General features: G+C 42.2%; 2 protein-coding genes across 2 annotated transcripts in view; both read right to left on the bottom strand.

The window, feature by feature from the left end:
* Positions 1-9,669, bottom strand: LOC308128831 (T-complex protein 11-like protein 1). Its single transcript, XM_080494511.1, has 10 exons — positions 9,613-9,669; positions 9,173-9,263; positions 8,917-9,046; positions 8,679-8,799; positions 7,652-7,872; positions 5,103-5,239; positions 4,275-4,447; positions 2,967-3,148; positions 2,358-2,530; positions 1-1,564 (listed from the first exon to the last, which is right to left on the bottom strand). Exons 2-10 carry the CDS (start codon positions 9,249-9,251, stop codon positions 1,332-1,334), a joined length of 1,449 nt encoding a protein of 482 aa, XP_080350637.1. The 5' UTR covers positions 9,252-9,263; positions 9,613-9,669; the 3' UTR covers positions 1-1,331.
* A 1,777-nt stretch (positions 9,670-11,446) lies between these two features.
* The window catches only part of phc2b (polyhomeotic homolog 2b), a gene marked incomplete at its 5' end in the record, with an annotated part of 28,532 nt that continues 16,248 nt past the window's right edge, over positions 11,447-23,730 (bottom strand). The window contains 8 exon segments of the mRNA XM_080495474.1: positions 11,447-14,819; positions 14,919-15,243; positions 15,992-16,106; positions 16,237-16,336; positions 17,052-17,181; positions 18,192-18,400; positions 22,014-22,209; positions 22,946-23,247. Of these exon segments, the coding sequence (XP_080351600.1) occupies positions 14,665-14,819; positions 14,919-15,243; positions 15,992-16,106; positions 16,237-16,336; positions 17,052-17,181; positions 18,192-18,400; positions 22,014-22,209; positions 22,946-23,247 (1,532 nt within the window). The 3' untranslated portion in view covers positions 11,447-14,664.

Here is a 23,730-nt window from a genome sequence, read left to right as displayed (position 1 = left end):
TCCTTTCCAACTTAAAAACCCCCTCATGTTCTTATACATTTAACACACAACCTCATAGCCCTTGCATTGTTTTGACTGTTTAAGTTTCCTTTCTTGAAATTGTTCTCGCTGAAAACAAACCAGCGTCTCGTCTGCTTATTGACGTCAGTAAATCCAAAGGAGAAATTAAATGTCCCAATTTTAGAAAAATGCAATTAATATTTTTCCAAAAATGATTCTTCACCATACCCACCCACAACCTACAAGCTATTAATCAGAATGTTAATTTGTACGACTCGAGCCGCCCGATCTGCAGATTAATCTCAGTGCCCACGGTTACGACGGTCGTCAACAAGCAAGAGTCTGGTAAATTATCGTCACGCTGAATAGCAATAAATAGATATCGAGCACCTCCCGAAGCTGCAGGAGAGGAAATATTGCACTAAGTCTGTAATAATATGACTCAGCTTATTTCGCTGATTCTCACAGTTTGGCTCGACAGATCAGCTTTTTTGTGTGCATGAAAAACCCTCATGTGCTCCTTTTGTATAACTTTATTGCCTTTTTTTTCTTTTAGATCGATTGAAGTAAGAACTTTTTCTTTGGTCTTTATTAAGTGCCGTTTGAGATAAAAATAATAAAAGAAAAAGCAACAACAAAACCATAATTATCATTTACAATTGAATCCATTCGCTTGGAATGATGGATGTTGTGTGATATCCACCCCCACTAATGTCAAAAACTGTAGGAAACACTCGAGCATATCTTTGGTTGAAATTCAGAGGTGCAAATAGACAAAATATACAAAGAAAAAAGTGCCAAATATCTGTGGTAAAAGGTTAAACGTAAACATCTGTAACCCTAAGGATAACCAGCTACATAGTGAGAGTGTTATTTACAAAATGTGAGCATTATTGTCTTTGGTAATCTGTTCTCGGAAAAAAAAAAAAGTTTCAGTGTGTTTGTTATGGCTGATACCGAATCTCCTCTTTTATCCAAGTAACTCCTGTTATTTCTGTCCTTTACAGAATCCCTTGTTTTTTTTTTGTTTTTGTTTTTTTGATAATGCATTCAGAGTTGTTATGAAAATGCATATAATATAATTGTTATTCAGCTTCTGCCTCCTGCTGTGATTTGGACTTCTCTGTCCTGATGTCTAACAAAAACATTCCTTTTCTGGAGCCTGTACAAGTTCATAAAACAGCAGGGAAAAGAAAGGAAAATGAATTCACCTGCTTCGTCTTAAATCCGAGTGTGACGACTAACTGCATGATTTTTTTTCCCGATGAAAGATGTAATTTTCTGTATTTACACTCCAAAGTCCAGGACCACCCCGCCCTACTCCCCCGAGCTTAGCGTGAGTCCTCCACAGTGTCGACCTCTCCTGGCTGGAAGAGCAGCTTTCTGAGGATCGGTGCGTAGAAAGGGCCAAAGACTGTTCGGTTGAAGTGGACAATTCGCCCAAAGGCCGTCCCCAGCTCGGCGAGCTCGGGACTCACCAGCCTGAGGGGAGAAGGCAGCTCTGGACTCCTTTTAGCAGGGCCGCCCTGCAGCATGGCCCGGAGGAAGCCCTGTACTCTTTCTCCTACGTTTGATTGAGAGAGGGAGGGAGAAGAGAGAAGAGAGGAGAGAAGTCAACCCTGTGCACCCAGCACATGGCCGAGTTCAAAAGATGGCGATAACGAAAACCCCTCGTGTCACATGACAACACGTGAGCCATTCACAAATTAAATTATGTCAGCCTTTTGTAATCAAATGTGTATTGAAAGGCAAGTTTTCGTGTACTGGCCTACTGGTCAGGAGTTAATCTTATCTAGAAAGGAAATAAAAATAAAAAAAAAAGTATCCTGCAAGATATTCCTGAAATCTATTTTTAGAACTTCAGAGCTAAAAAAAAAATTGCAATGACTCAAAATTTAAATATCATATGAAAAGCATGTTTCCTGTTAATATTTTTTCAGACAATATTCATTGTTGAAAGAAAGGCCAGAAAAGTAATTGAGAAAATCAGTATTATGGTGATGTATGACAATAATTTGCATTTTTTTATTTTATTTTTTTTTACATTTTCATGTCAAATAGAACAGATATTGTAAATAAATGCAAGATTTCTGTGAAAGTAGCTTTTCCATATCAAGAACAACCAATACTTATTTTTGTTTTTTTTACGGTCAGAAACATGTGGCTTTCGAAAAGTTGTTTAAATTGAGAAGATATTCTTAACCTAAAGTATAATTCTAGGCCACAGCCACCAAGCTTCCTCTTTGAAAACACTTAAAAGTGATGTAAACATCTCTAACATCCCACATTAAATACTTGCGCACCTAAACGTACGAGGTGAACTTGTTTAAAAGTCCAGATTTGGGTTCATGTCTGACCTATGAGGGTGCGAACAGGATGGTTTTCCTTCCACAGGTCAGCTATTTGGCCCTTCAGCAGGTCCTGGCTCTCCTCGGGCAGCGCTGCTCCACCCTGGGTGCTCAGACCTTCAGCCACCCGCTGCAGCACCGTCTCCCCAAGCCCCAGCAAGGCTTCCTTCAGCTCAGCCTCCCTGCAGAAAGCAAACAGCATTAGGCCAGTAAACCAGCAGGCTTTAATATTAGGTGAGCATGAGGGTTGCAGGCCCATGAATTTATCCATTTATAAAAGAGTGCTAAGTAAAGAGCCCTGAGACAAATGGAAGTAATAACATAGGTCTCTCTGAAGGCACTCAGATTAAATAAAACTACATTTTAATAAAGTTGATTAAGGAAGCAGCCTGTGCTAAGGTTTTATTGCGGCCCCGGCCCTGAGTGTGGAATATTACAGGCCACTGTTCCGTATTTATCCACTAATCATGACGGGGCTGCTCCTGAACAGAAAGAATGAGGTTAGCTGGATTTGTTCTGACAAGTTAGTTGCCTCCTGTCACCTCCATTGGTTTCCTCCTCATACGATAACTGTTCCCTGTGACAGTCGGTACATGCATCACCGTAGCCTCCTCTTACCTGGTGTGACTGCCCTCCAGCAGGGCAGTGACGGACTGCCTGAGTTTACCTACAAACCCCTGCAGGGAGAAAATGGCCGCCCCGCAATGAGCGTTGGTCAGGAGCAGCACCGACGCCTCCAGGACCAGCGTCTGGAGCCGTCGGCCTAAAGTGTCCAGGCGGGCTCGGTCCATCAGCACAGTCTGCGTGGAGGGAAGGTCGGGGGGGGGGGGGTCACACGTCACGATAATCGCCAGCCGAAATACAACAGAACCAACTGAAGCCTGTGTCGTGCGGTGAAAACACCAGGAGGTTGTTTTCAGCCGGTTGAAGACGATACGTGGGAAAAAAAAACAAACTGTACAATCGACTCAGACAAACTGGCTTCAAAGAATAAATGGGTGAAAGAAAGAAAGAAAAAAGAGCAAAATATTGGTTGAATTCAGCTAAAAAAAAAACACGTTTCACATCACATTGATTTCTTATAAGAAAATATATGTGCATGTATAAACTGATATTAGCATTTTACCCCATTAATATGTAATGATAATGTCATTTAGCTGATACAACAACAACTGTAGCTAAAGTACGATTTTTTTTTTTCAATAGCAAGTCTGAATTTGGAGCTCTACTGCTTGTGATTAAATTAAATTTTAATTTGTTTTCAAGTCAAACTGTTGTTCAAGTGAGGAGTGGGTTCTTAAATGAATCCCCTTTTAAACAGAATGTTCCAGAAATAAACCCCCCATGTTGTGATATTATGTTGCTCTTCCTTTAGTTGATGATTTCATTTGTCATGCAAAACTATCAGATCTATTGAGGGAGATAAATGGGGAAATCGATTCATCATTTTTGCCTCCAAAAATGTGAATAATTTCCTTTTTTGGAAGAATAAAATAGGTAAAATAATCAAATTCTCCAAAAAAAACAACCCCAAAAAACAATTGATTAATTATTTTAAATGCATCACTTGGTTGAGTATTCATCTTTTTAAAAAAGGGGTCAGACAAAAAGTAACTTTCCTAACTGAAACTCGCTTGACGAAAAATCCCGTTAAAACTCAACTGCAGGTGTTTAGAACCTCCTGGAAAGCTGACGGATGAATATTAGAGTTGAAGTGACAGGTTTTTGTGACTACATCTGATAAAACCGCTCCGAAGCTGCTGTTCTGCCGGAGCTCTAATGTGTTTGTCAAACGCTTTAACATGCAGCGGGGTGACGAGGAGCGTGCAGGGGGAGACCAAACATTCCCCCTCCAAATCAATAAAATATCACTGGGCCTGATGAACCGGCGCAGTGCGGTGCCATTTTGTCAGGCGCCGGGCTGACCTCGGGATATTTCTGGTCCTGCGGGTCCCAGCGGAGGAGACGCATGTAGGCTCTGTTGAGGACAGCGGTGGCGCTGAGAGGGCCTCCACCTGCGGCGGCGGGAGAGTCGGACGGAGCCGACGCTTCTTGTGACGCCGCTGCCTGAAGCCAAACGGCGGTATTGTCAAGAGAATCTGAAGAAAAAGGTGGAAAAAAAAAATGCAAAAGCCATACATTAAACTGTCGTGTCACCGGTCTAACTGAAGGCCGGCTCGGATGTGGATTCAAGATTTTTTTGTGGTTTTTTTTCTTCCAAGCAGAAAACACAGTATGACCTGTTTGTTCAAGGACATTTCCCACAGCAAAAAAAAAAAAAAAAAAAGTATTCTCAATGTAAAGTTGCAAAGTAATGATTAAATGACATAAAACTATCAACAAATGTTTGGACATTTGCTTCTTTCTACAATTAATTTATCATCAGCTCAACTAATCATATAATGTCTACACAATTTGCCAACAAAATCGATGCTCAGTGACGCCGGCTATGTGGAAAGAAATTATGTCTAAAAGAAGTTTTAATGAGGATCTTATAATGATGCAAACTAACACGACTACGTTTTGTCGCCATGCCAACGACTCTGATTAGCCGGCGGAATATCTGACCCAAGAAGTTTATTGACAGGCTGCACAGCTCCTTTAAAAAAAAAAAAAATATGACATGCTCAGAAATGTCTCGACAGCGAAGGGGGACAGAATTTATTTGATTGAAAACTGAAATTTCCAGCGAGCATCGGCGTTGCGCTCGCAGTCATCTTCATCCCGGGGAACGGTAATGAAACTCCTCCTCACCTGGCTGCTTCTCCAGGATCTGCTGGAACTTGGCTCTCTCATACTGGGCGGCCTGTTGCATCAGGTGAGGCCTCAGGCTCTGGATGGTGAAATTAACCATGTCTGTCTTCATCAGCCCCAAGACACGGAAGATCTCCCTGACGACAAACAAACAGCATAAATAGTACCATTTATGGTTGTTTGGGTTTTTTTTAATTTTTTTTTTGGTAACTGGACCGAAGGAATTTGCAGGAGTTGACGAACAACAGTGATACACTAAATACTAAGATACTTTAAAGGGGGACATTTTCTGCTCTTTGTAAATAGTCCTGGGTTTCCTCATGAAATGTTACTAACATGCTTTTGATGGTGTAATTTCACCCCGACATGACAGGCACTCTTCAGATTGACTGTACATTGGCAGCTGCTCGCCATGCACCTCCTCCTCCTCCTCTTCCTCCTCCTCCTCCTCCTCCAACCGCCATGTTTCATTGAGAGGACAAGGCTGACGTCAGAACCGGAGGAGGCTATAACACACTGACAGTTTCAAACTCGTGTTGATCAAATAAAGATGAAGAGCTATCACAGGCTTAAAGCACGTCATGCTGAGTGACGACACAACCGCTGCTTAGCGCCCAGCTGCTTCTCTAATTTAGGTCAGTTCAGTTCGGGACGTGTATTTGTGCGCCGGCGACCAGCAGATCAACTGTGAGTATTTAGCATGGAGTGCTTTTTCTTCTTTTTTTTGCTGTTTAATAAAATTACTCTCTAATAAATGAAAAGGTAATGTTATAGTGGGGGAAACATACAATAACTGTTGCATTGCTGCAGCAACTTCCATAGTTAAATACTAATTTATAGATTTCTTTTGACTTGGTGCTCGGTGGCAACAAACAGAAAATAGTACAAAATATCAAAGTAATTATGTAAAAAAAACACTCCTATTAAGTGGACATTTTTGTAATTTTACTGAAGAGCCAAACAAAAAAGCATGACAATAAAATGCTCACAGTTAGATCTTCTGTTCTCAGGTGAACAGTTTGCACTGCAGCCAAATGACGACTAAATCTTAATGTCCTAAATTGTACCGACCAAAGAAGCAGTCCTACGCTATACAATGGACATGTACTGTACGTACAGGCTTTTGCTTTTATATGCTGGAAACACGGCTGAAACATCAAGTCATATATATATATATTTTTTTTTTTTTCTTCTTTTTTTTTTTTCTTCCTCATATTGTTTGCAGGACATTGTCTAAAAAGACAGAAACACAATGAGTGTATATCTGGCCTGCGGGTGGATGTACATGAAAATAAAGACAAATCTGATTATTATGGACCATTAATAATAATAATAATAATAATAATAATAATAATGACAATAATAATATAAAATAGTATGGATTTATTCTTCAGGTAATCCACAAGTTAATTTTCCATAATGTGTCCCCTTGAATTCTTCCATGTTATAAAATTAAGATTGTTATAAGCTAACAGATCAAGAAATGAAAACAAACACAACCACTTCAAATGTCTTGATATGGAGTCGACACTAAATCAACACTCTTTTTGTATACACATCTGTTAATCTCAGCTTTCAGCTCAGATCCGATGGCGTCAGGGTTTCATGCATGGAGCAGCCCAAGAGTGGCAACGACTTCATCAAATCTGTCCACAAATATCTTGTCTGGTTACACATCAAGGTTGTATTAAATAAATCTTCCTGTCTTGTAAAATCAACTTGTGACCTACTATAGAACTGAAGTAGTATGAACTGAGTTGATTTAAAGTCTGTAAATATACTTATTATGATTAATATTATCCTAATACTCCTGTGGAGCCTTTAATCACATTAAAACAAAACCTCTCCTCTTCTACACGTGCAACCAATGACAACTAATGATCATTAACACTGATCAGGAAACCAGTTTAACACTTACTTAAGTTTGATGGATTCGAGTGGTTCGTTCTCGACACATACCAGACAGCCTCTTCCCATTTATTCCCTTCTAACTGTGTCTCTCTCACACCTGAGGGGGTCCAGTCAGATTTAAGCGGTTTCCTGTTTAATCCAGGTCACCTCTCCAGCACTAGAAATCACCACCGACTCTGGACACTTCACGCTGGACTACACAATAGTTTCTATTCTGAGCCGCTCCACTCTTTTTCCACACTCTGGGACATTGATTTCAAGGAAATGCAAAGTGGACTTTCCGAGACTTCGGACCACTCGTCACTGACCCAGTTCTTCTCCTCCCCCCAGGTAAGAGGCTTCTGACATTGACTGGAGCTCAGTAGGTGAATCTTAAAGCACCGACTCCTGCTTCAGTAGGACCCTTACAATGCAGCTCAAATTCTTTAATCAGTTTATCAAGTCCTTCAAAGTATTGATCTTCTGTGCCTTAGGCTAAATGTCAATGTGGTCAATAGCTGTCGTCGAGAAAACTGTCAAGTCAGCAGTATTCATGGTAATGAGTGCTGCATCCGATCAAGAGGAGGCGGAGAAACGGGAACAGATAACCTGGACGTCAGGCGACACTGTAGGGAAGGCGGTGTGAATCTGCCTCTTACCTCAGGAGTTCCACAGGGTCCCGGAGGTCCCGCAGTGCGCTGACCTCGGCGTCACGCACGGGGGCGCACAGAGACGCCATGAGGCCCACGACAAACCCAGCCAGCCTGTGGAGGTCCAAAGTGCCATGATTTACCTCCTGCTGGATCAGTTCCATGTCCAGCACCTCGTCCAGCTGAGACCTCAGCCTGACGTGACGGGGCAGGAGCAGGGAGTGAAGCATCTAATGGAAAATATAAACAAAAGCTAGATTTGTTTAACGTGTCGAACAAATTCCATTCCTACAATTCAAACATACAAAGAGGAATTTAATAATGTTTCTCTGTTCATGCAAATTATGAACATCTTTATTTACATGTCCATGTTGGACTGATCAGGTTGTTGAGATAACATCCTGGATCATTAGAATTGCTTATAAAATGAAAACAAATATAAAGTGTCAGCTGAGGAATTATGGTTCTTTTAGTTAAGTTAGTTAAAAATATCTTGAGAGCAACATCATGCAGTCAAAATAAAATCTATATTGACAGTGGAGCTGCTTGCTCCACTGTCAACTTAATCCAAAAAATTTTAGTCTATAGGAGCCTTTATAGGTTGTTTTGATCACTGGATATTGTAAATATTAATTCTACCGAGAATTCTCCCCCCATGTGTCTATATTCATATATATTTATATAACTATCTATTTAGATATTCATTATTTTTTCTTGTGTGCAACTATCTTGTCTGTCTCTAAGCATTTGTGTAATGTTGAGCTGCTGTGATGTCTGAATTTCCCCATGTGGGATTAGTAAAGTCTGATCTGATCTGAAGTCAGAGGTCAGGGCCGTACAATAGTGTGGTGATCGAGTACAACAGTGAGATATTCCCTGTTCGAGTCCAGTCCTGGTATTTTGTGTAAGGTGTTTGTATGTTCTCCGTACGTGTGCGGTAGATTTCATTCCACTCACTCCAGTTTCTTCCCACAGTCCAAAAATATGCGTTAATGTGAGTGAAGTTTGTCCTGCGATGGGGCTGGTGATCACTTACAGTTTTAACTTCTTGCAGCAGGAGGACAGCATGGTCGTAGTTTGGAGGGTCAGTGCTCAGCTGCTCCTGGAGACAATCCCAAAAGGCCTGGTGAACGATCCCCGTCACTCTGCCCTCGAGGCTACAGGAGGAAAAAACAAGTGAAAAGCAACTCGAGCAATGTGGGAGGAATAACAACATTCACTTCATGAGAAGCAAGGTAGTTTTGGGTTGTTGTTTTTTTTTCTTTCTTTCTTGCCTGTCTGCAGGAGGGCTCCTGGGCTCAAAGGAGAAGTCTTGGTTCACTACTATCTCATGTGCGAGGCTCAGGTTGGAAACACAATTTCCCAGCTCCATCAGACTGGATAATGAGGCAGTAGGTGGGCTCCCTGACACCGCAGACAGGACACACACACCCACACAGATAATTAAAACCGCCACTGTGGTAATAATTCAATTACTAATGGTCCCTGAACGTGCCTGAAAACAATAACTGCTGAGATTAAGCTCTGTACCTGCAGGTGAGTCCAGCTTTTCCAGATGGGGAAGGTCAGCGGGGGAGTCATCAGCAACCTCCTCTCTCTGATTTGGCATTTCAGAAACACTCTAAGACATTTAAAATCCTCATTAAATTGGTAAAATTGCACATTTTGTTTTGTGTTGTAACAGGTACAGTAAGAAAAAAAAATAGTTAAGACTGTTAGTGCTGAAAATCTTTATTTTAAAAACAAATAGACTAAAATTCCTAACCTTTTATTTCTTCTTAGTAGATATCTTTTTACTGAGGGAAATTGTAACACAATTAAAGCATAAATCAATCAGTCAGATAGTTAAATGGTGGCTACATATGAATGAGTAATAAACAATTTATAACTGAACTTGCTGAAAACAAATGGACATGTTGTATGAACAACACAAAAGGCATGAAAATACAACAATCTCAAGTCTGTCTTACCTGCTGTCGATAACTTATTGTGACTTGGAGGTGTAAAAGGTTTTTGTTGTGGTTGGAAAAGTCCGTTACAGTTTAAAAGTCTCGTTACATCCACTGTACCTTCAATTCAAACCTGGGCTGAACCATTCTCACCGCAGTGAAGGGGGACAGCGGTACTAACTACACACTTAATTAAAAGTTAACCACAAACCCACAAGTTTATTTCGGTGTGTGTTCTAGCTTAAATGTTGTTAGAAACGAAAAATAACTACTCGAGTTTTGTTATTTCCCCGCTATAAATGCTGAATATATTAGACGGCGCTTGTTTTGGTTGGATCCGTTCTCAAACGAAAACAGTGGGCGGGGCCCCGCTGTCAGTTTGAGTTGGTCTCCGCCCCTCCGAGCAGAGCCGCATTGTTTTTTAATGAAAACTCGTCTCACCTGTTTGTTGTTCAGTGGAAGCAAACAGAGGAGAAAAAAAACCCAACAAAACATCCAGAAGATTGTCGCTGAACGGCTGGAAATGTCCTCTTCTCACAAAGCAGAAACATTGAGCGGGCAGTGAAACATGTAGAAGCGAGGAGCATTTCACACCTACAGCCCTTTAATACTTTGTTCACATTTTTTATCCCGTTTGTCTTAGATTTATTGCAAATGTTTGTAAATATGTATGTAAATATCGGATTTAATGAAGTTGTTAACCATCTCAACAATAGTTATTCCAATTAAATGTATTATTTTTCTTAAAGTTAACACAATATGTCCCAATTCGTGTTGACATTTTCAAACCAGTTTTTATACATAATGCGCAACACTAATTCTAAAATGTTCTCGCTTTTAAAGATATGTTCAGTGAACAGTTGGATGGCTCAGCTTGAATGAATTGTTCTTGACCAAAACACGGAACTTGAAAATACTGTCAATTGTTTGGATGTACCTCTTACGGTAGTAGCCTCTACATTAAGCCTACATGCACATTGCAGGCATCTAGTGTCTCGATGAGACCTATGTGACCAACGAGATTTATTGTTTTTTTTTTTTCTGAGCCTTTTGTGCATGATTTCGAAAAAAGAAAAGACGAGGAAGAACGGGATGTCAAACCATGACTGTGAATATTTAAAAATACTGCTCCCACCTCCAGAGTTGTAACAACTGTCAAACCAGTGATTGAAAAAGTGAGATTAAATGTAAATGAGAATGATCAAACAGAAAATAGAGATGCAAATAAAACAAGTAAAGCCAGACTTCCAGGTCATCTATGCTGTTTAGATGCTCAGGAGAGATAACGGATGTTTTGGACAAAAGGTTGATGCCGCTGCGAGGTAAAAAGGTGAAGAGGAAGACGTTTCAGAACAGATTTCTGGCTGTAGCGAAGGAAGACATGGCCTACTGCGACAGTAGAGGACACGGGTAATCGGGGGAGATGGGAGGGAGATTAACCCCTGAGGGGAGCAGCCCAACCAAGAAGATTATCAACAAAAATCCGATCTGATTCACATCCAGGCCAAAGAATTGGATTTCGGGCCTCCAATTCCTGCAGTCTGAACTTCGACCTCAGTCGCCTCGAGGTGCGAATGTGATTTTAGGAGATCGTGTGTCTCGCTGCGTCAGTCCTGTGATGGATTTGTGACCCGTCCAGAACGATGTCATCTGGGTTAGGCTTTGCTTCACCCCCCTCCCATCCCCCTCTACCCGTGACTCCACGCTGGATAAAGGACGTGTCTAGCATGGATGGATAAAATCCACACCAGGAACAGACCGCTGTAAACAAATGCACTGAAAATCAGAGTTGTTCACAGCTGCAGTACGGCTGCATTTCAGTACGAGACACAAAAACAACATCTCAAGCCAAAACTGTATTGCAAAGTTTTTATAACTACAAAAATTGTGTAACAAACTGTTCTGATAAATACAAGCATTTGACAAAGTGTTATCTAAAAAAAAAAAAAAAAAAAGTACACGCACCAAACACAAATAGATATGGTCATCTTTCCATTAGAAAAAAAAAAAAGACATTAAAAGTAACTCCAGGGCCAGTAATAGTTTATACATTTGCATATTTCAAAAATATTGAACACCATTTAAACTTTTGTTTCAAAATAAAAATGATAACTTAATAAAATGACGGTTTCTCACTCGAGCTGCTATGTACACACAAATCTTTGTGTTACCAGACTGGATTTCCTCACATTTAGTGATGTACGACGTAAACGTTGGATCAAAAAAAAATTAAATAAAGTAAGTGCCGAAGGCACGCCTCCCGATTGCTCCCTGGATAATTTGGCGTCCTCTTATGAAACCAAGGAAAGAACTCAATGTCATATTTGACTAAATCATTGTCAGGGGAAAAAAAAAAAAAAAAAAAAAAAATCATTTGTAAGCAGTTTAATTATGCAGCAGAAAACTGGAGTGAAAGGAAAATCAATGTCACAGAAGTAGCTGCTTAAACGGTTTTTCTGCATTGAAGCTTTGTATTCGAGGCCTGTGCGAGCCTTATTGTGAGAAAAGGCAAAGGAGCATCTGCTGAATAAAAATGAGCAAATTAATGAATGCAATCTTCTGTTCCCAGCCCCACACACACACACACACACACACACACTCTCATTCACATGCCAACAAAACAGAACAAAAACATGTCTAATGATGATAATAAATTCAGACTTCAATCGTGTTTTGTTTCAACGCCTCGATTCTGCACCGACCCAGGCACATCTGAACAGGTAGAGCACTCTGGCGCCGCTTGGTTTCTCAGCCCTATTTTCTGCAGTTTTCAAGCAGATTCTATTTATTTATTTTCTTGAGCAGACTCCCTGGACTCCATTTCGCAGTATCAGAATAAGAATTGGCATCGAGGTGTGTCATCTGGATGACGACATTTGATAAGAGCCTTTGCATATATACCTACTATTAATAAGCCCTCTTGTTATCTTAATTCGGCTCCGATGTGATTGGATCTGAACAGATGTTGCTGATAATCTATGACGAGACGAGGGAAGCGGGGCCTTTTGCTCTCCAGATAAAAAGGGTAATTTGTACCTCTTTATAAAGCAGCTTGAAGAGGAGGAGAAGACAGTCGGGTGACCTCTAACATAATATTCAGATTTATATATTGAATGAGGTCGAGAGAGAGACGAGATCTGATCACAAACCACAACCCATCATCCATCCAAGTCAAGACTAATAAAACCACATGACATCAACTTCAGATGGAAACAACAACCACTTAGGCCTTGTTCACACGGCAATGATTTTCTTTTTTCTTCCTCACACCGGACCCAGGCCTCGTTCCTATGTCGTATACAATTCGGATGTTTTTTCCCCCAACATGCAACCGCTTCAACTCTTCACAACGACTCAGAAGTCATGTGACCTCCTCAGCCGACCACCGCGCCAGATGGCCTCCTTGCTTCTCATTTATTTTAACGCGTGTTCACCATTTGTGTTTTTAGATTTAGTGAGGTTAGAGACGCAATGTTAAGAAAATCCGATCAGCCTGGTTACGCTAGGGTTGTACGCATCTGATTTATTTACACATACAAATGAGGCCTGAATCCGATTTAAATATATCTGAATGCACGTGTCTTTGTTTTGTCATTTAAAAGTAGCTAATTTATTCCAAATCAGAAAATATTTTACTTCCAACACCTTATACCTGACTTTTGCTCAATAAAGTATAAGAAAAAATTAAGCTGTGACGTTTGCTAATCATTTTGTTTTTAGAATAGAAGCTTTTACTGAGTTTTCACTTTTCTTAAACCGTGATCTGTTCAGTATTTTCAGGCACATGTAAACATAGATTTTCCCTAATTTGACAGCAGGCACAGCGTGGGCATCCTTTCTTGACAACTCTTGAGTTCACGGCTGTGTGCGTCTCAGCCCTGTTCCGTAAGAAAAGAGCGGCGCTCCCCGCAGTCATGACACAGCAAGTCTATTTTTGACAGGAGCCACATCAAGCTGCACTGAGGAAGTTCCAGGCGGTGAGCTCCCACACAGAAGCGAAAGTGAATCTGGTCAATAACTCGATAAATCTTGTTTGGACGGAAAAATTGTATTTCATTTCATTAATTCGCTGATAGGTTATCAGTTATGGCAAAAGGCTGGAGGCACAAAAGTTAATAAAATGAAATGGTAAAAATTCAGCTGCAAGGTAATATTAAAGTTTATGGCATGGCCACAAAGGCAAAATGCAGACTTCCTGTTGGATTTAGTTCGGGGCTGTCTGCGTGTGATTTCTAGGTCTTGAGACGGACAATTGAGTTTTGGTTTGATCGCTACAACATTCCTACCGGCCGTGGTGTTTAGTTTATCGATATATTTGATTGAGAGCAGGCAGGTGGTGGGATTGGGCGTTTGTAGCGTTGACTGATTGATTTTTAAGTCTTGATGAGATGAACGATTGAATTTTGGTTTAATCTCCCTTAAGTGACTCATGGTGGCACCCGAGAGCACATTTTGGCAGTTTGGGAGTTAAATTTTTAAATTTTCTGAAAGTTTTCGCCAGTCCTGATGGGCGTGTCAAATTTGGTGAGCTTTGGAGCGTTTTCAGGGGGTCAAATTTGGGTCCAATGCAGCGTCAGGAGAAGAAACAAACAGAGAAGGAGAAACTCTACAAATACAATAGGAGTCTTGCCTCCAGGCAAGCTCTCGTTTGGAGGGCTTCCCTTCTGGGCTCGGTCCCTACAAAAACAAAGAAACGTCAACTGGTAAACAACTGCTGCCGGTGTGAGCTGAAGTCGTGACGGGGAAGAACTGCAGTGCAGCCATACCTGGTGTAAACTGGGGTGGGAACAGTCCCCCCCCTTCTCTAATCTGCTGCCTCGCGTTATCAAAGACCTTCATCCATCAAGAGAAAATGAAAGACGATAATCCTGTGAGTAAACATAACGATGTTGGGGAGTCTGATCAATTGAAGGGCTGAACGCAAGCAGTCCAGAAGTGCAGAGACGGCCAAGTCATAGTGCAGTCAGTACTCTGTGCTGTAAGTGCTACAGTCTGTCCACACACACACAAATACGCACACACACACACACACACACACACACACACACACACACACACACACACACTTTCCTGCTATGAATCTTTGAGCATGTTGATGCGTGCAAAGATCTTGAGTGCAGGTCCCAGCTTAATGTTCATGGTGCTCATCAGGTGGTCCTCCTTCAACAGGAGCAGGGCCTGTCCGTCGATTTCCTGAGAGCGAAACTCATCTGCGATCTCCTGACAACCTGTGAGAGGAAGAACAACGCGCAGGAGTCCATTAGAACAAAGCTGGCATAGATGGCGAACTGGCCACATGTTGACGGAAGGCTTCGCGCGTGTCCGACCTGGCAGTGACTGGATGAACTCGTAAACTTCCTCCACGTTCCACTTGGTGGGGTCGTTGGGTACAAAGCGCTGACAGAGCGACTGTGGATCTCTCTCCGCGCAGCCTTCCTGGTCCGACACCCTGCTGGGCTGCCGGTGGACGGGGACATGGACGGGGGCGGGGTTCGTGGCGGGGGGTCCCGAGCTGGCGGCAGACAGTGGCGACGGGGGCTCCTCGTAGCTGGACATGTCCGAACACGGGCTGGACTCCTCCTGGCTGGGTTGCGAGGGGTGCGGGGATGAAACGAACCCACCCTGGGTCTGCTGCGGCGAAGGGGACAGCTTCTGCAAAAGCAACACAGGTCAGGCTTGACGTCATGGGACTCGGGTGTTTGAGAAACTGATGGCTCATCAGGAAAAAAAAAACAAGTGCTGGGACATTAGAATAGCCTCGGTGAAGATGAAGAGGGCAATAAGCGAGATTTATCTCGTGCAATAGCTTCAGATGACTAACGCACCTGCAGGGAGTCGACGGGATCATTGGATCAATAGCAAAGCCTTTAAGATTACTATGTCAGGTGCTGAACCCTCTGAATACGAAAACCCATTTACAGGTCAAACCATGAGGCAAAAGCACCCCCCACTGGAGGCTCAAGACCCAACCGTGAAACATTAATTAACTCATGTTTAGGCCAAACTAATCATTCTCACACCCCTCACCCCCCCAAAAAAAAAAAAAAATCTACATTTTTAATTCAGGATCAAATTAATCTTCCTGTGAACACGGGTATCAAACAAAAAACAAAAAAAAAAGAGGGGGGGCTGGTGTCTCAACGCATTTGAAGTCTGTATAAATTGTGCAGCAGGCAGAAAATCATTTCCAATGCTTTCCCATCCCCGCTGGTCACCAATAAAGGTGAAGCGAGATCATAGAGTACTTAATGAGCCTTTAAAGACAGAGGGAGACGGGCGGCCTGGATGGAATCATGCCCGAGTTCATTAAAAAGCACGAGGCGTGAACGGCGCAGGGTATGAAATGTGCAGTGGAAGCAGTATCGGGCTTCACTGTGAAGATGTACGTGCGACTCCATACCCGTTTTTTGGCCTCTATACTGGGGCGACCCTGAGATCTCCGACGCCAGCGGCTGGCCGGTTTGGTCCTCTCTGGACGGAAAAGTCCGATGCGCTTCGTACAGCCCACGTTGTACCTGTTGGGGAAATAAAGAGTCTAAGTTAAACTTTGCTTTCTCAAAATGACATGACTGGTGAAGCTGCGAATTATTTTCATGAACAGAAGTATAAAATTTAAAAAAAAAAAAAAACCTTACAGTGACTTACCTCTTTGCACAAGCCACTGAGCAGAACCTTTTAGAGCCCTTGAACGTAGAGGCCACGTTGACCCCGCCACAGTATTCACACGTCAGCATCGGTTCTTTCTCTGCCAAGAGAGGAAACGACATAAAGATATTCCTCAATACCAGCGTTTATTCTGAGATAATACATTTGCAAAGGAAAAGTCACAACACTGAATGGCAGGTCATTTTCAGTGTTATTTAGACAAACAGATAAAAATCCGTCATGATCTGCATCTTTAGCGTCAGATCAGCAACATTGGAGCCTCGGCTTTATTATTTATCACAATTTATATCTTTGCCCAGGAACTTAATGCATCTTTAAATGAAACATCCGGAGACACACGGAGCAAAACTTTGATCAGGGATCCAGATATTAAAACGTATCACCTTGCACAAGCTGCACAGGTTCACATGAGGTTCAACAGGAGTGGTCCGGAGTGAAGTCACCTAGCATTATATATGACATTAATCCTTTATAAGAGCTTAGATATTTTTCAAGTTATCTTTGCTTGTGTGTGGCTTGTTGTTTTTGTTTTTTTCCCCCCTCTTCTAATCAATTTGTTCACTGAAACAAAGTAATGCAGACACATGCAACAGTCGCATCAAGAGGTTAGGTCACAGATTCGCACGCGAAGCTCCGACTGTAGGAAGTAACCCGGTGTGTCGTGAACGTGGACTACGCCAAATGACCCGTTAGCCATTTCAACCGGATGGTGTAAAAATCAATCGGCATTTAATCCGCTAACTTCTGGAAAATTACACAAACTTTCTGGACCTGTTATTCTGCAGTGGGCTCACCTGGTTGGTGAATGTCGTCGGCCTCAGAGTCGCTGTTCGCTGCATTGCTGACGGGAGTTTTGTCGGGATCTGAAGAGAGCTGATGATCCAGCTTCTTTGGGCTGTCGATGAGAATCGGCAGACGCTCCACCTGATGCAAGATAGAAAATATGCTCAAATGCACTACCACTACTAATGCATGCACGCTTGAGGGATAAGAAAAACGAGATTACCGAGAGAGACAGAAAGCTACGTTCTGACCATTTACTGCACCATGAGAATTAAAGCAAAGACCACAACTCTTGACAGCGGGAACTCACAAACATTACTTATTGCGCCTAACAAATTTCTTTGATTCCTGGCGGTTTTCTCCAGGACGTTTAGAGGAGATAAAAAAACCTTGAATTGAAATAAATTGACTAACAATGATACAAAATCTTATTATATTTACACAGACATGCACTTTTATACTAGTTCATGCAAAACAAGCTCCTGAATGTCTTTACATTGTGCAGCATTAGTCAGGCCCTTCTTAAATAATTTAATATCCAACATGATTTATTTTTTTATTTTTTTTTACGTTTCCCAAAAATGTCACTCAAAAGCCAAATACTACCTAACTTTTTGTGACGAGTGTATGATGATCACACACAACATACAGTGAGTACTGACACTGTACGTCCAGTAGGAGGCAGAGAGCTCAAAGTCAAAGGACTAAAATAAGCTTGTTTCATTGTGATGTTCAATGATAAAACAATGTTTTCACCATTAACGATCATAGAAAAAACAGATGGGAAAATAATGTCCATCGCAGGCATTCAGATCTACTGTAGAAACAGAAGGCGATGATGCATCAATCCTCAAGGAGATGACACAGATTTAGGGAGGCCTTTAATGCCTTGATATATATATATATATATATACATACACTCAATACATGCATACCTTTAATTCATCCGTGTCAGTTCGCTGCTACAGAGCCTCACCTCCCTATAATTAATGACTGAATCAAACAGGATTTGTGGGCTGTCACTACAAGTCGTAGCAGAGGGTTTTGTGTTGGCGTTGACAGCTCCCTGCAGGCGTGTACACTGGAGAGCGTGGCGGCTCCGGGTTGTTTATCAAGTTTTTGTGCCAATAAAGCTGCGATCGGGCACTTACACACACGGGGAAGGGCTCCGCTCCCTCCTGGATGACGAAGCCTTCGATGACGTGCGTGAGGACCTGCGGCTTGACGATGGCCTGAGGCGGTTTGTTTTCTCCGTTCTGTGGCGTGCTGCCCGGCACGGCCGGCGCCTCGGTCTCGTTTCCTGAGGTCATGGCGAGAGGTGGGGTGGCCGCTGGCGCGCTCGGCCTCTTCGAGCTCCCTCCTTGGCAGAAACATGACACACCATATACAGTCAATAACATGGCCATGGACTGTTTCATCAGACTGGGGTGACATTAAAGACAAAAGATAAGTCTGGAGTTTCTTTCCCTCCAAAATAAAATAGTTAGTGCTTTCCTCTTTCCTTTGACCAAAAAAAACAACAAAATTGCTAGAAACGTGCAAATCTAGAAAGATTTGCATATATCTAGATCAGTTCAATACATGTACAAGAAAACAGCTGCTCTGCAAACCACAAAAGCCACAGATGATCTGGTTTCAGCTTCCAAAGATGTTAATATCTGCAGCGTTCCCCAGTCATCCAGCAATAAACTGCAGTGTGAGGTAGGCAAAACTAGACATTAAAAAAAACCCAACATCAACCACACTTATGGAGGCTAGAATGGTAAAGCAAAGCACAATTAAAAACAACAGCCGGTGGTTTAATCAAATATGATCGCAGATTATCGCTCCGAGGCTACGGAGGCTCCGTGGCTTTATGCGCACTTATGAGCGCTGTATTGTGAAACATCGAGCTCATAATCATCACATAAAAAAAGTCTCGTACTTGCAAACTGCGATCGCTTGTGTCCACCTGCTAGCTGCTAATCCCCGGGAGCCTTGGCTGTGCAGTGAACAAAAAGCGACCTCCAATCACAGTGTCGACCGACAACGATCGCAGTCTCTCATGTCACAATGAAGCCTCGGCTTTTCTTTCTCTCTTTTTTTTTTTTAATTGTCCAACCCGCATAGGAGCGAAAGTAAACACGCCGCCACCGCCACACGCTTTGTCCTCTTTAAAAGTGGAGTTTTCTTACCGCGCAACTTCCGCTCCGCTCAGAAACAAAACATGTGCGCCGAGGCTCGTTTGTTGTGTTAACGATCCAACACACACACATACACTCGTGTACACACACACACACATATACACACTTCTCACACAGCCTCTGAGTCTGACTGAAAGCAGTTTGAAAGCTGCAGCGCCGCTTTACGCCAGTCAATGAAACGCTTTTTTTTTTTTTTTTTTTTTTTTTTACGCAAAGGCCCGCCTCCCGGTTTCCTCCCACAGCTGCCCACGAGAGCAGCTCTGATCCCGGGCAGGCTGATCCACAACCGAGGGACAAGGCGCCACACTGCAACTCCAGCAAAAGCACCCAGAGCAGATCTGATCTTTAGCAGGGCAGACGACACACTGAACCAGCAGATAAATGGAAAGCCTTTCTTTCTTCTTTTTTTTTTGGAAGAGCCTGTGATGAATAAATGTCCACATGGCAATAATCAGAAACGGCCCCTCACTCTGGTATCCAAGTTCACGAATGTATTGGTGAATGTCGCTGACAGTGGTAAAATCACTCAACATCCTTAGTTTATTAACAGGGAAAGGAATCATCTGTAAACCTTGGATTGTGCAGGTATGCATTCCACTGAGAATGTGGTTTCTTTAATGCGGGTAAACATTCACTCCTGAAGGTTTCGATGAAGAATGAATTTTGTCACACATACAGCTCAGTGTTAAATTGATTGTGTAGCTAATATTTTCTTATAAATCTTAATTTGAGTGGGTCTAAAAGAAACGTTCATGACACATATGCCATACTTTGATACGCTCTATATAAAACCACATCACCTATTTATCTTTTCTACTCCATCCATAGATTCATGCTGATAGCATGGAGAACAAGGAAACTGAGCGATCTCTTTCCATGTAACTTCCTGTAACTCCTCCAGGGGACCCCCAAGCCTCTCCTAAACCAACACACAATCCCTCCAGCGGGACCTGGGGCAACCGTGTGACCTTTTATTACTTGTACATGACGGGAAGATCTGCAGTGGGAAGAGACCAGGGGACATCTTAGTCAAATGTAGGAATCGCATCAATGAGATCCTCAAAGTTTCTTGACTTGAATCTATAATAATAATAATACAGCTCAAACCCTCTTAGCTTTGAGTCTAAATAAAATCCAGAGATGTCACGTTGTCAGCTTATTGCCACATTTTCTGCACAATGTGCACATTTTGCCACCCAGGTGATTAAGTTAAGAGGTGATTTCGTGCTTGAAGACTCTGAAAGAGAATTATTCACCAGCAGCGATACTCTGGAGCCATTTTTCTTTTTTTTAAAACACACATTTTCTTAACTGGGTGGAAATAATGTTCAGGTTTTTTTTTCCCTTGTAAAATGAGACATTAATAAGCTTTGTGCCGCAAAGTGGGCAGAGAGTTGGGTGGGAAGTGCAGAGCAGGAAAGTTTTGTGGCCACACACTGACTGCTTGTTCCAACGAAGACACGGCCACGTTGCCATCTGCTTTGCAAACTAATCCCACTTACATTCTTACCATTATGAGCTACTTGCATCCAACCTTTTCACATCTGGTTGATTTTGTTATCCAGATAATGCATCGTTGAATATACACTGAATCCAGTACACGTGTAAAAATCTAACTTGATTGACTACAACATTGGAAACACCGAAATTAAGAAGTTGGTGTTTCAATGTATTGCCACATATTGAGTTTCTGATATTTTGGCCCCACATATGGATTTACCAGTTTATTAACGCAATGTGATATAACCTATGCTGTAGAAGAGCAATGGACTAAATCTTACATTTCTCCTTTTATCCAATTATGTCCACCAGCCTGGAGTCGGCGACATGATTGCATTATAACCGTTTCCCATTTGATGTGTTTAAATGGGTGCGGACAAAATGTGATATCAGCTGCTCACTACGACAACATATTATGACAAACTCCACCAGATTGATCGTCTGTTAGATTTGTATTCATGAGAAAACGGTGAAAAAAGCGAGAGTCATACTGAACTTTCTGAACTGCAAGTCAAGATAGACAGAATGTTTGAGAATAAGTTACAACTATAGGACTGTCAAGTCATCAGCACAGAAATACCTCCCGATCAAACATGAATCTTCATAGTGCTGTGCCTTCTCCTCTGTATTACCCGTCCGATAAAAGGCCCTTCAGCTTTAAAATGAACAAATAAAACAACTGACATGTTTTCATTAGAAGTTCCCAAAACAACTTATCTCACATGAGCCAAAATCTAAGAAACGCTTATACAGCTGCGTGGACGCGACAAGAGCATTTTGCTTCTCACTAGATCAGTCGGCCCGCCATCAAGGACATCGCATCCTTCATTTGGAGCGTGTCCCACATTTTGTACGACTGGGTATTTCATCATGACGTGTCTACTTGTTGTGCAATGAAAAACAATGAGTTTTTTTGGCCCGTACCAATGCAGTCCTGAAGGGACACCGTTTTGACACTGCGGAAAAGATCCAGCACACATCACAGATTGTGCTCGACAGGTACTTTCAGGGAGCATCCCAAGCGTGGGCGTAGCGCTCCGGGCAGCGTATCGCAGCACGGGGGAAACTACCTGAAGGAGATGGTGCTGAAAATTAAATTAAATCCGGATAGTTTTTTTTTTTTTTTTAATTCATGGGTGTAAAGTCTTTTTTCATTACGTTGTCGCACTTCAGCGGTGTGACTACTGCTTACCAGTATTCTTGTGTGCAAGGGTACAATGTACCTTTATCAAGGATAAGTACAAGTGAGTGAGTAGTTTATTAACTTATAAAGCACTGCCGAGTCCTCACCTTGTGGCTGAACAGCTGGTATGGCAGGGCCGACCTTGGGCTGCTCTACAGGCTTGGAGGGTTGCGATGGGGAGCGGGCAGGTTGTGGTTGTGATTGTTGTTGTTGTTGTTGTTGTGTTGTGGAAGAGGTCTGACATGTTTCTCTGACCACCAGCGAGGTTGGCTTGTCTTTACAGTCCTGAGCCAACCGAGACGCCTGGGATGTGGATGAGAAAACAAAGCACAGGACGAACGCGTGGGAATGAATCTCTGAGTCACTCGTGACGGCGCATGGCGGACGCCGTTCACGTCAGCGTCTCGAAGACTAAAAACCATCAGGCTCAGGAAAATATCACAGCAGTAGGAAAATATTACACCAAGAATTCAACAGTCAAAGGATCCCTGTGTTTTTTTTTTTTCTTTCTTTTTCTTCACATGTATATCTTGGAGGAGAAAGGCAGAGTGTGGGTGTCGCTGGTAGACTAGGCCTTGTTTGGATGGTTACATCTTTGAAAATTAAAAATAAAGTCAGGGATGAGTACATGTTTTGTTTGACATAAGTGGGGCATAAAATATTATTCACAGATTATTACACAGCTCTGAAACACCTAGAATGAAGAACATCCACCCAAAACGACAGTGGGGAGATGGTATGATTTATTGCCCCGTTATTAAAACACATTTTCCTTCTAAGCTTCCAAGTGATTCATAGAACAAAGAAACGCATATTTCAGCTGTTATTTAGAGGTGTGCTATTACTATTTCGATCCCCGGCTAATTCTGAGCTTTTTACACAGCATATTACACGAAGATAGCAAGAATGAGCAGAGAAACAAAACCATGTGCAACCTAAGCATTAAAAAAAACAAAAAAAACAAGAAACGACAAAAACGCAACCGTGTTGTGTTTTTGGTTTTGGATCATTACTTAAGTTTGCGTGTATCTGTACGTACTGTTGGCTGAATCTGTAGGTTGATGGCAGTGAGCTGCACGGGCTGAGCTTTGGCGTGGCTGAGGGAGGAGTGGATGGCATGAGGGCTGATGGTGGAGTGAAAGATGGTGGCCTGCTGGCTGGGGGTGCAGGGCTGGTGAGGAGCGGGTTTGGGCAGCACCGGGACCGGGTGCTGTGACGGCTGAATGGAGGCCGTCTGCAGCAGCTGGCCCGTCGTCCTTTGGGAACCCTGGCCCTGTTGGACCACAAACTGCGGCTGCTTGTGCTGATGAACCAGCGCATGAGGCTGGATCTGGGTGTAAGCTGCAACGACAACGACAGTGACACTTAACCGAGGTGTGAATTCAACCAAATGGCGCTTTATTTGTGTGTGAGATTCACTTGCTGGGTCACCTGTCACTGGAATCACAAGTAATATCTTTGTAAAACATCCAAGTGAGTAAGTATGACCGGGACCATAGAGGTCTGTGTACACGTGAGACAAACTAGAAAAACATATGAATCAAGCATTTGCTTATTTTTTGGTAAAAAAAGACTGGAGGCTCTTTAACTGCTTTAAAAACAGATTATCAAATCTAATTTCAATACTGGAGAAATTGTAAGGAAAGTGTGGGAGTTGCATTCAATAACAAAAAAATAATTATTCAGGCAAAAATTCATTATAAATAGAAATTAGTCTGTTTCAGTAATGAACATATTGCCTCCTCCTCATGTAACATTGAATTAAAATTCAAAGAGATTTGAAACGTAACTCAACAAGCCCAGTTACAACTTATTTTTTTCCAA

Source organism: Blennius ocellaris (assembly GCF_963422515.1).
Source record: "Blennius ocellaris genome assembly, chromosome: 4".
In the NCBI taxonomy this organism is placed as follows: Eukaryota; Metazoa; Chordata; class Actinopteri; order Blenniiformes; family Blenniidae; genus Blennius; species Blennius ocellaris.
Note: the sequence above shows the minus strand (reverse complement) of the source record. Positions and strands in the feature narration are given on the sequence as shown.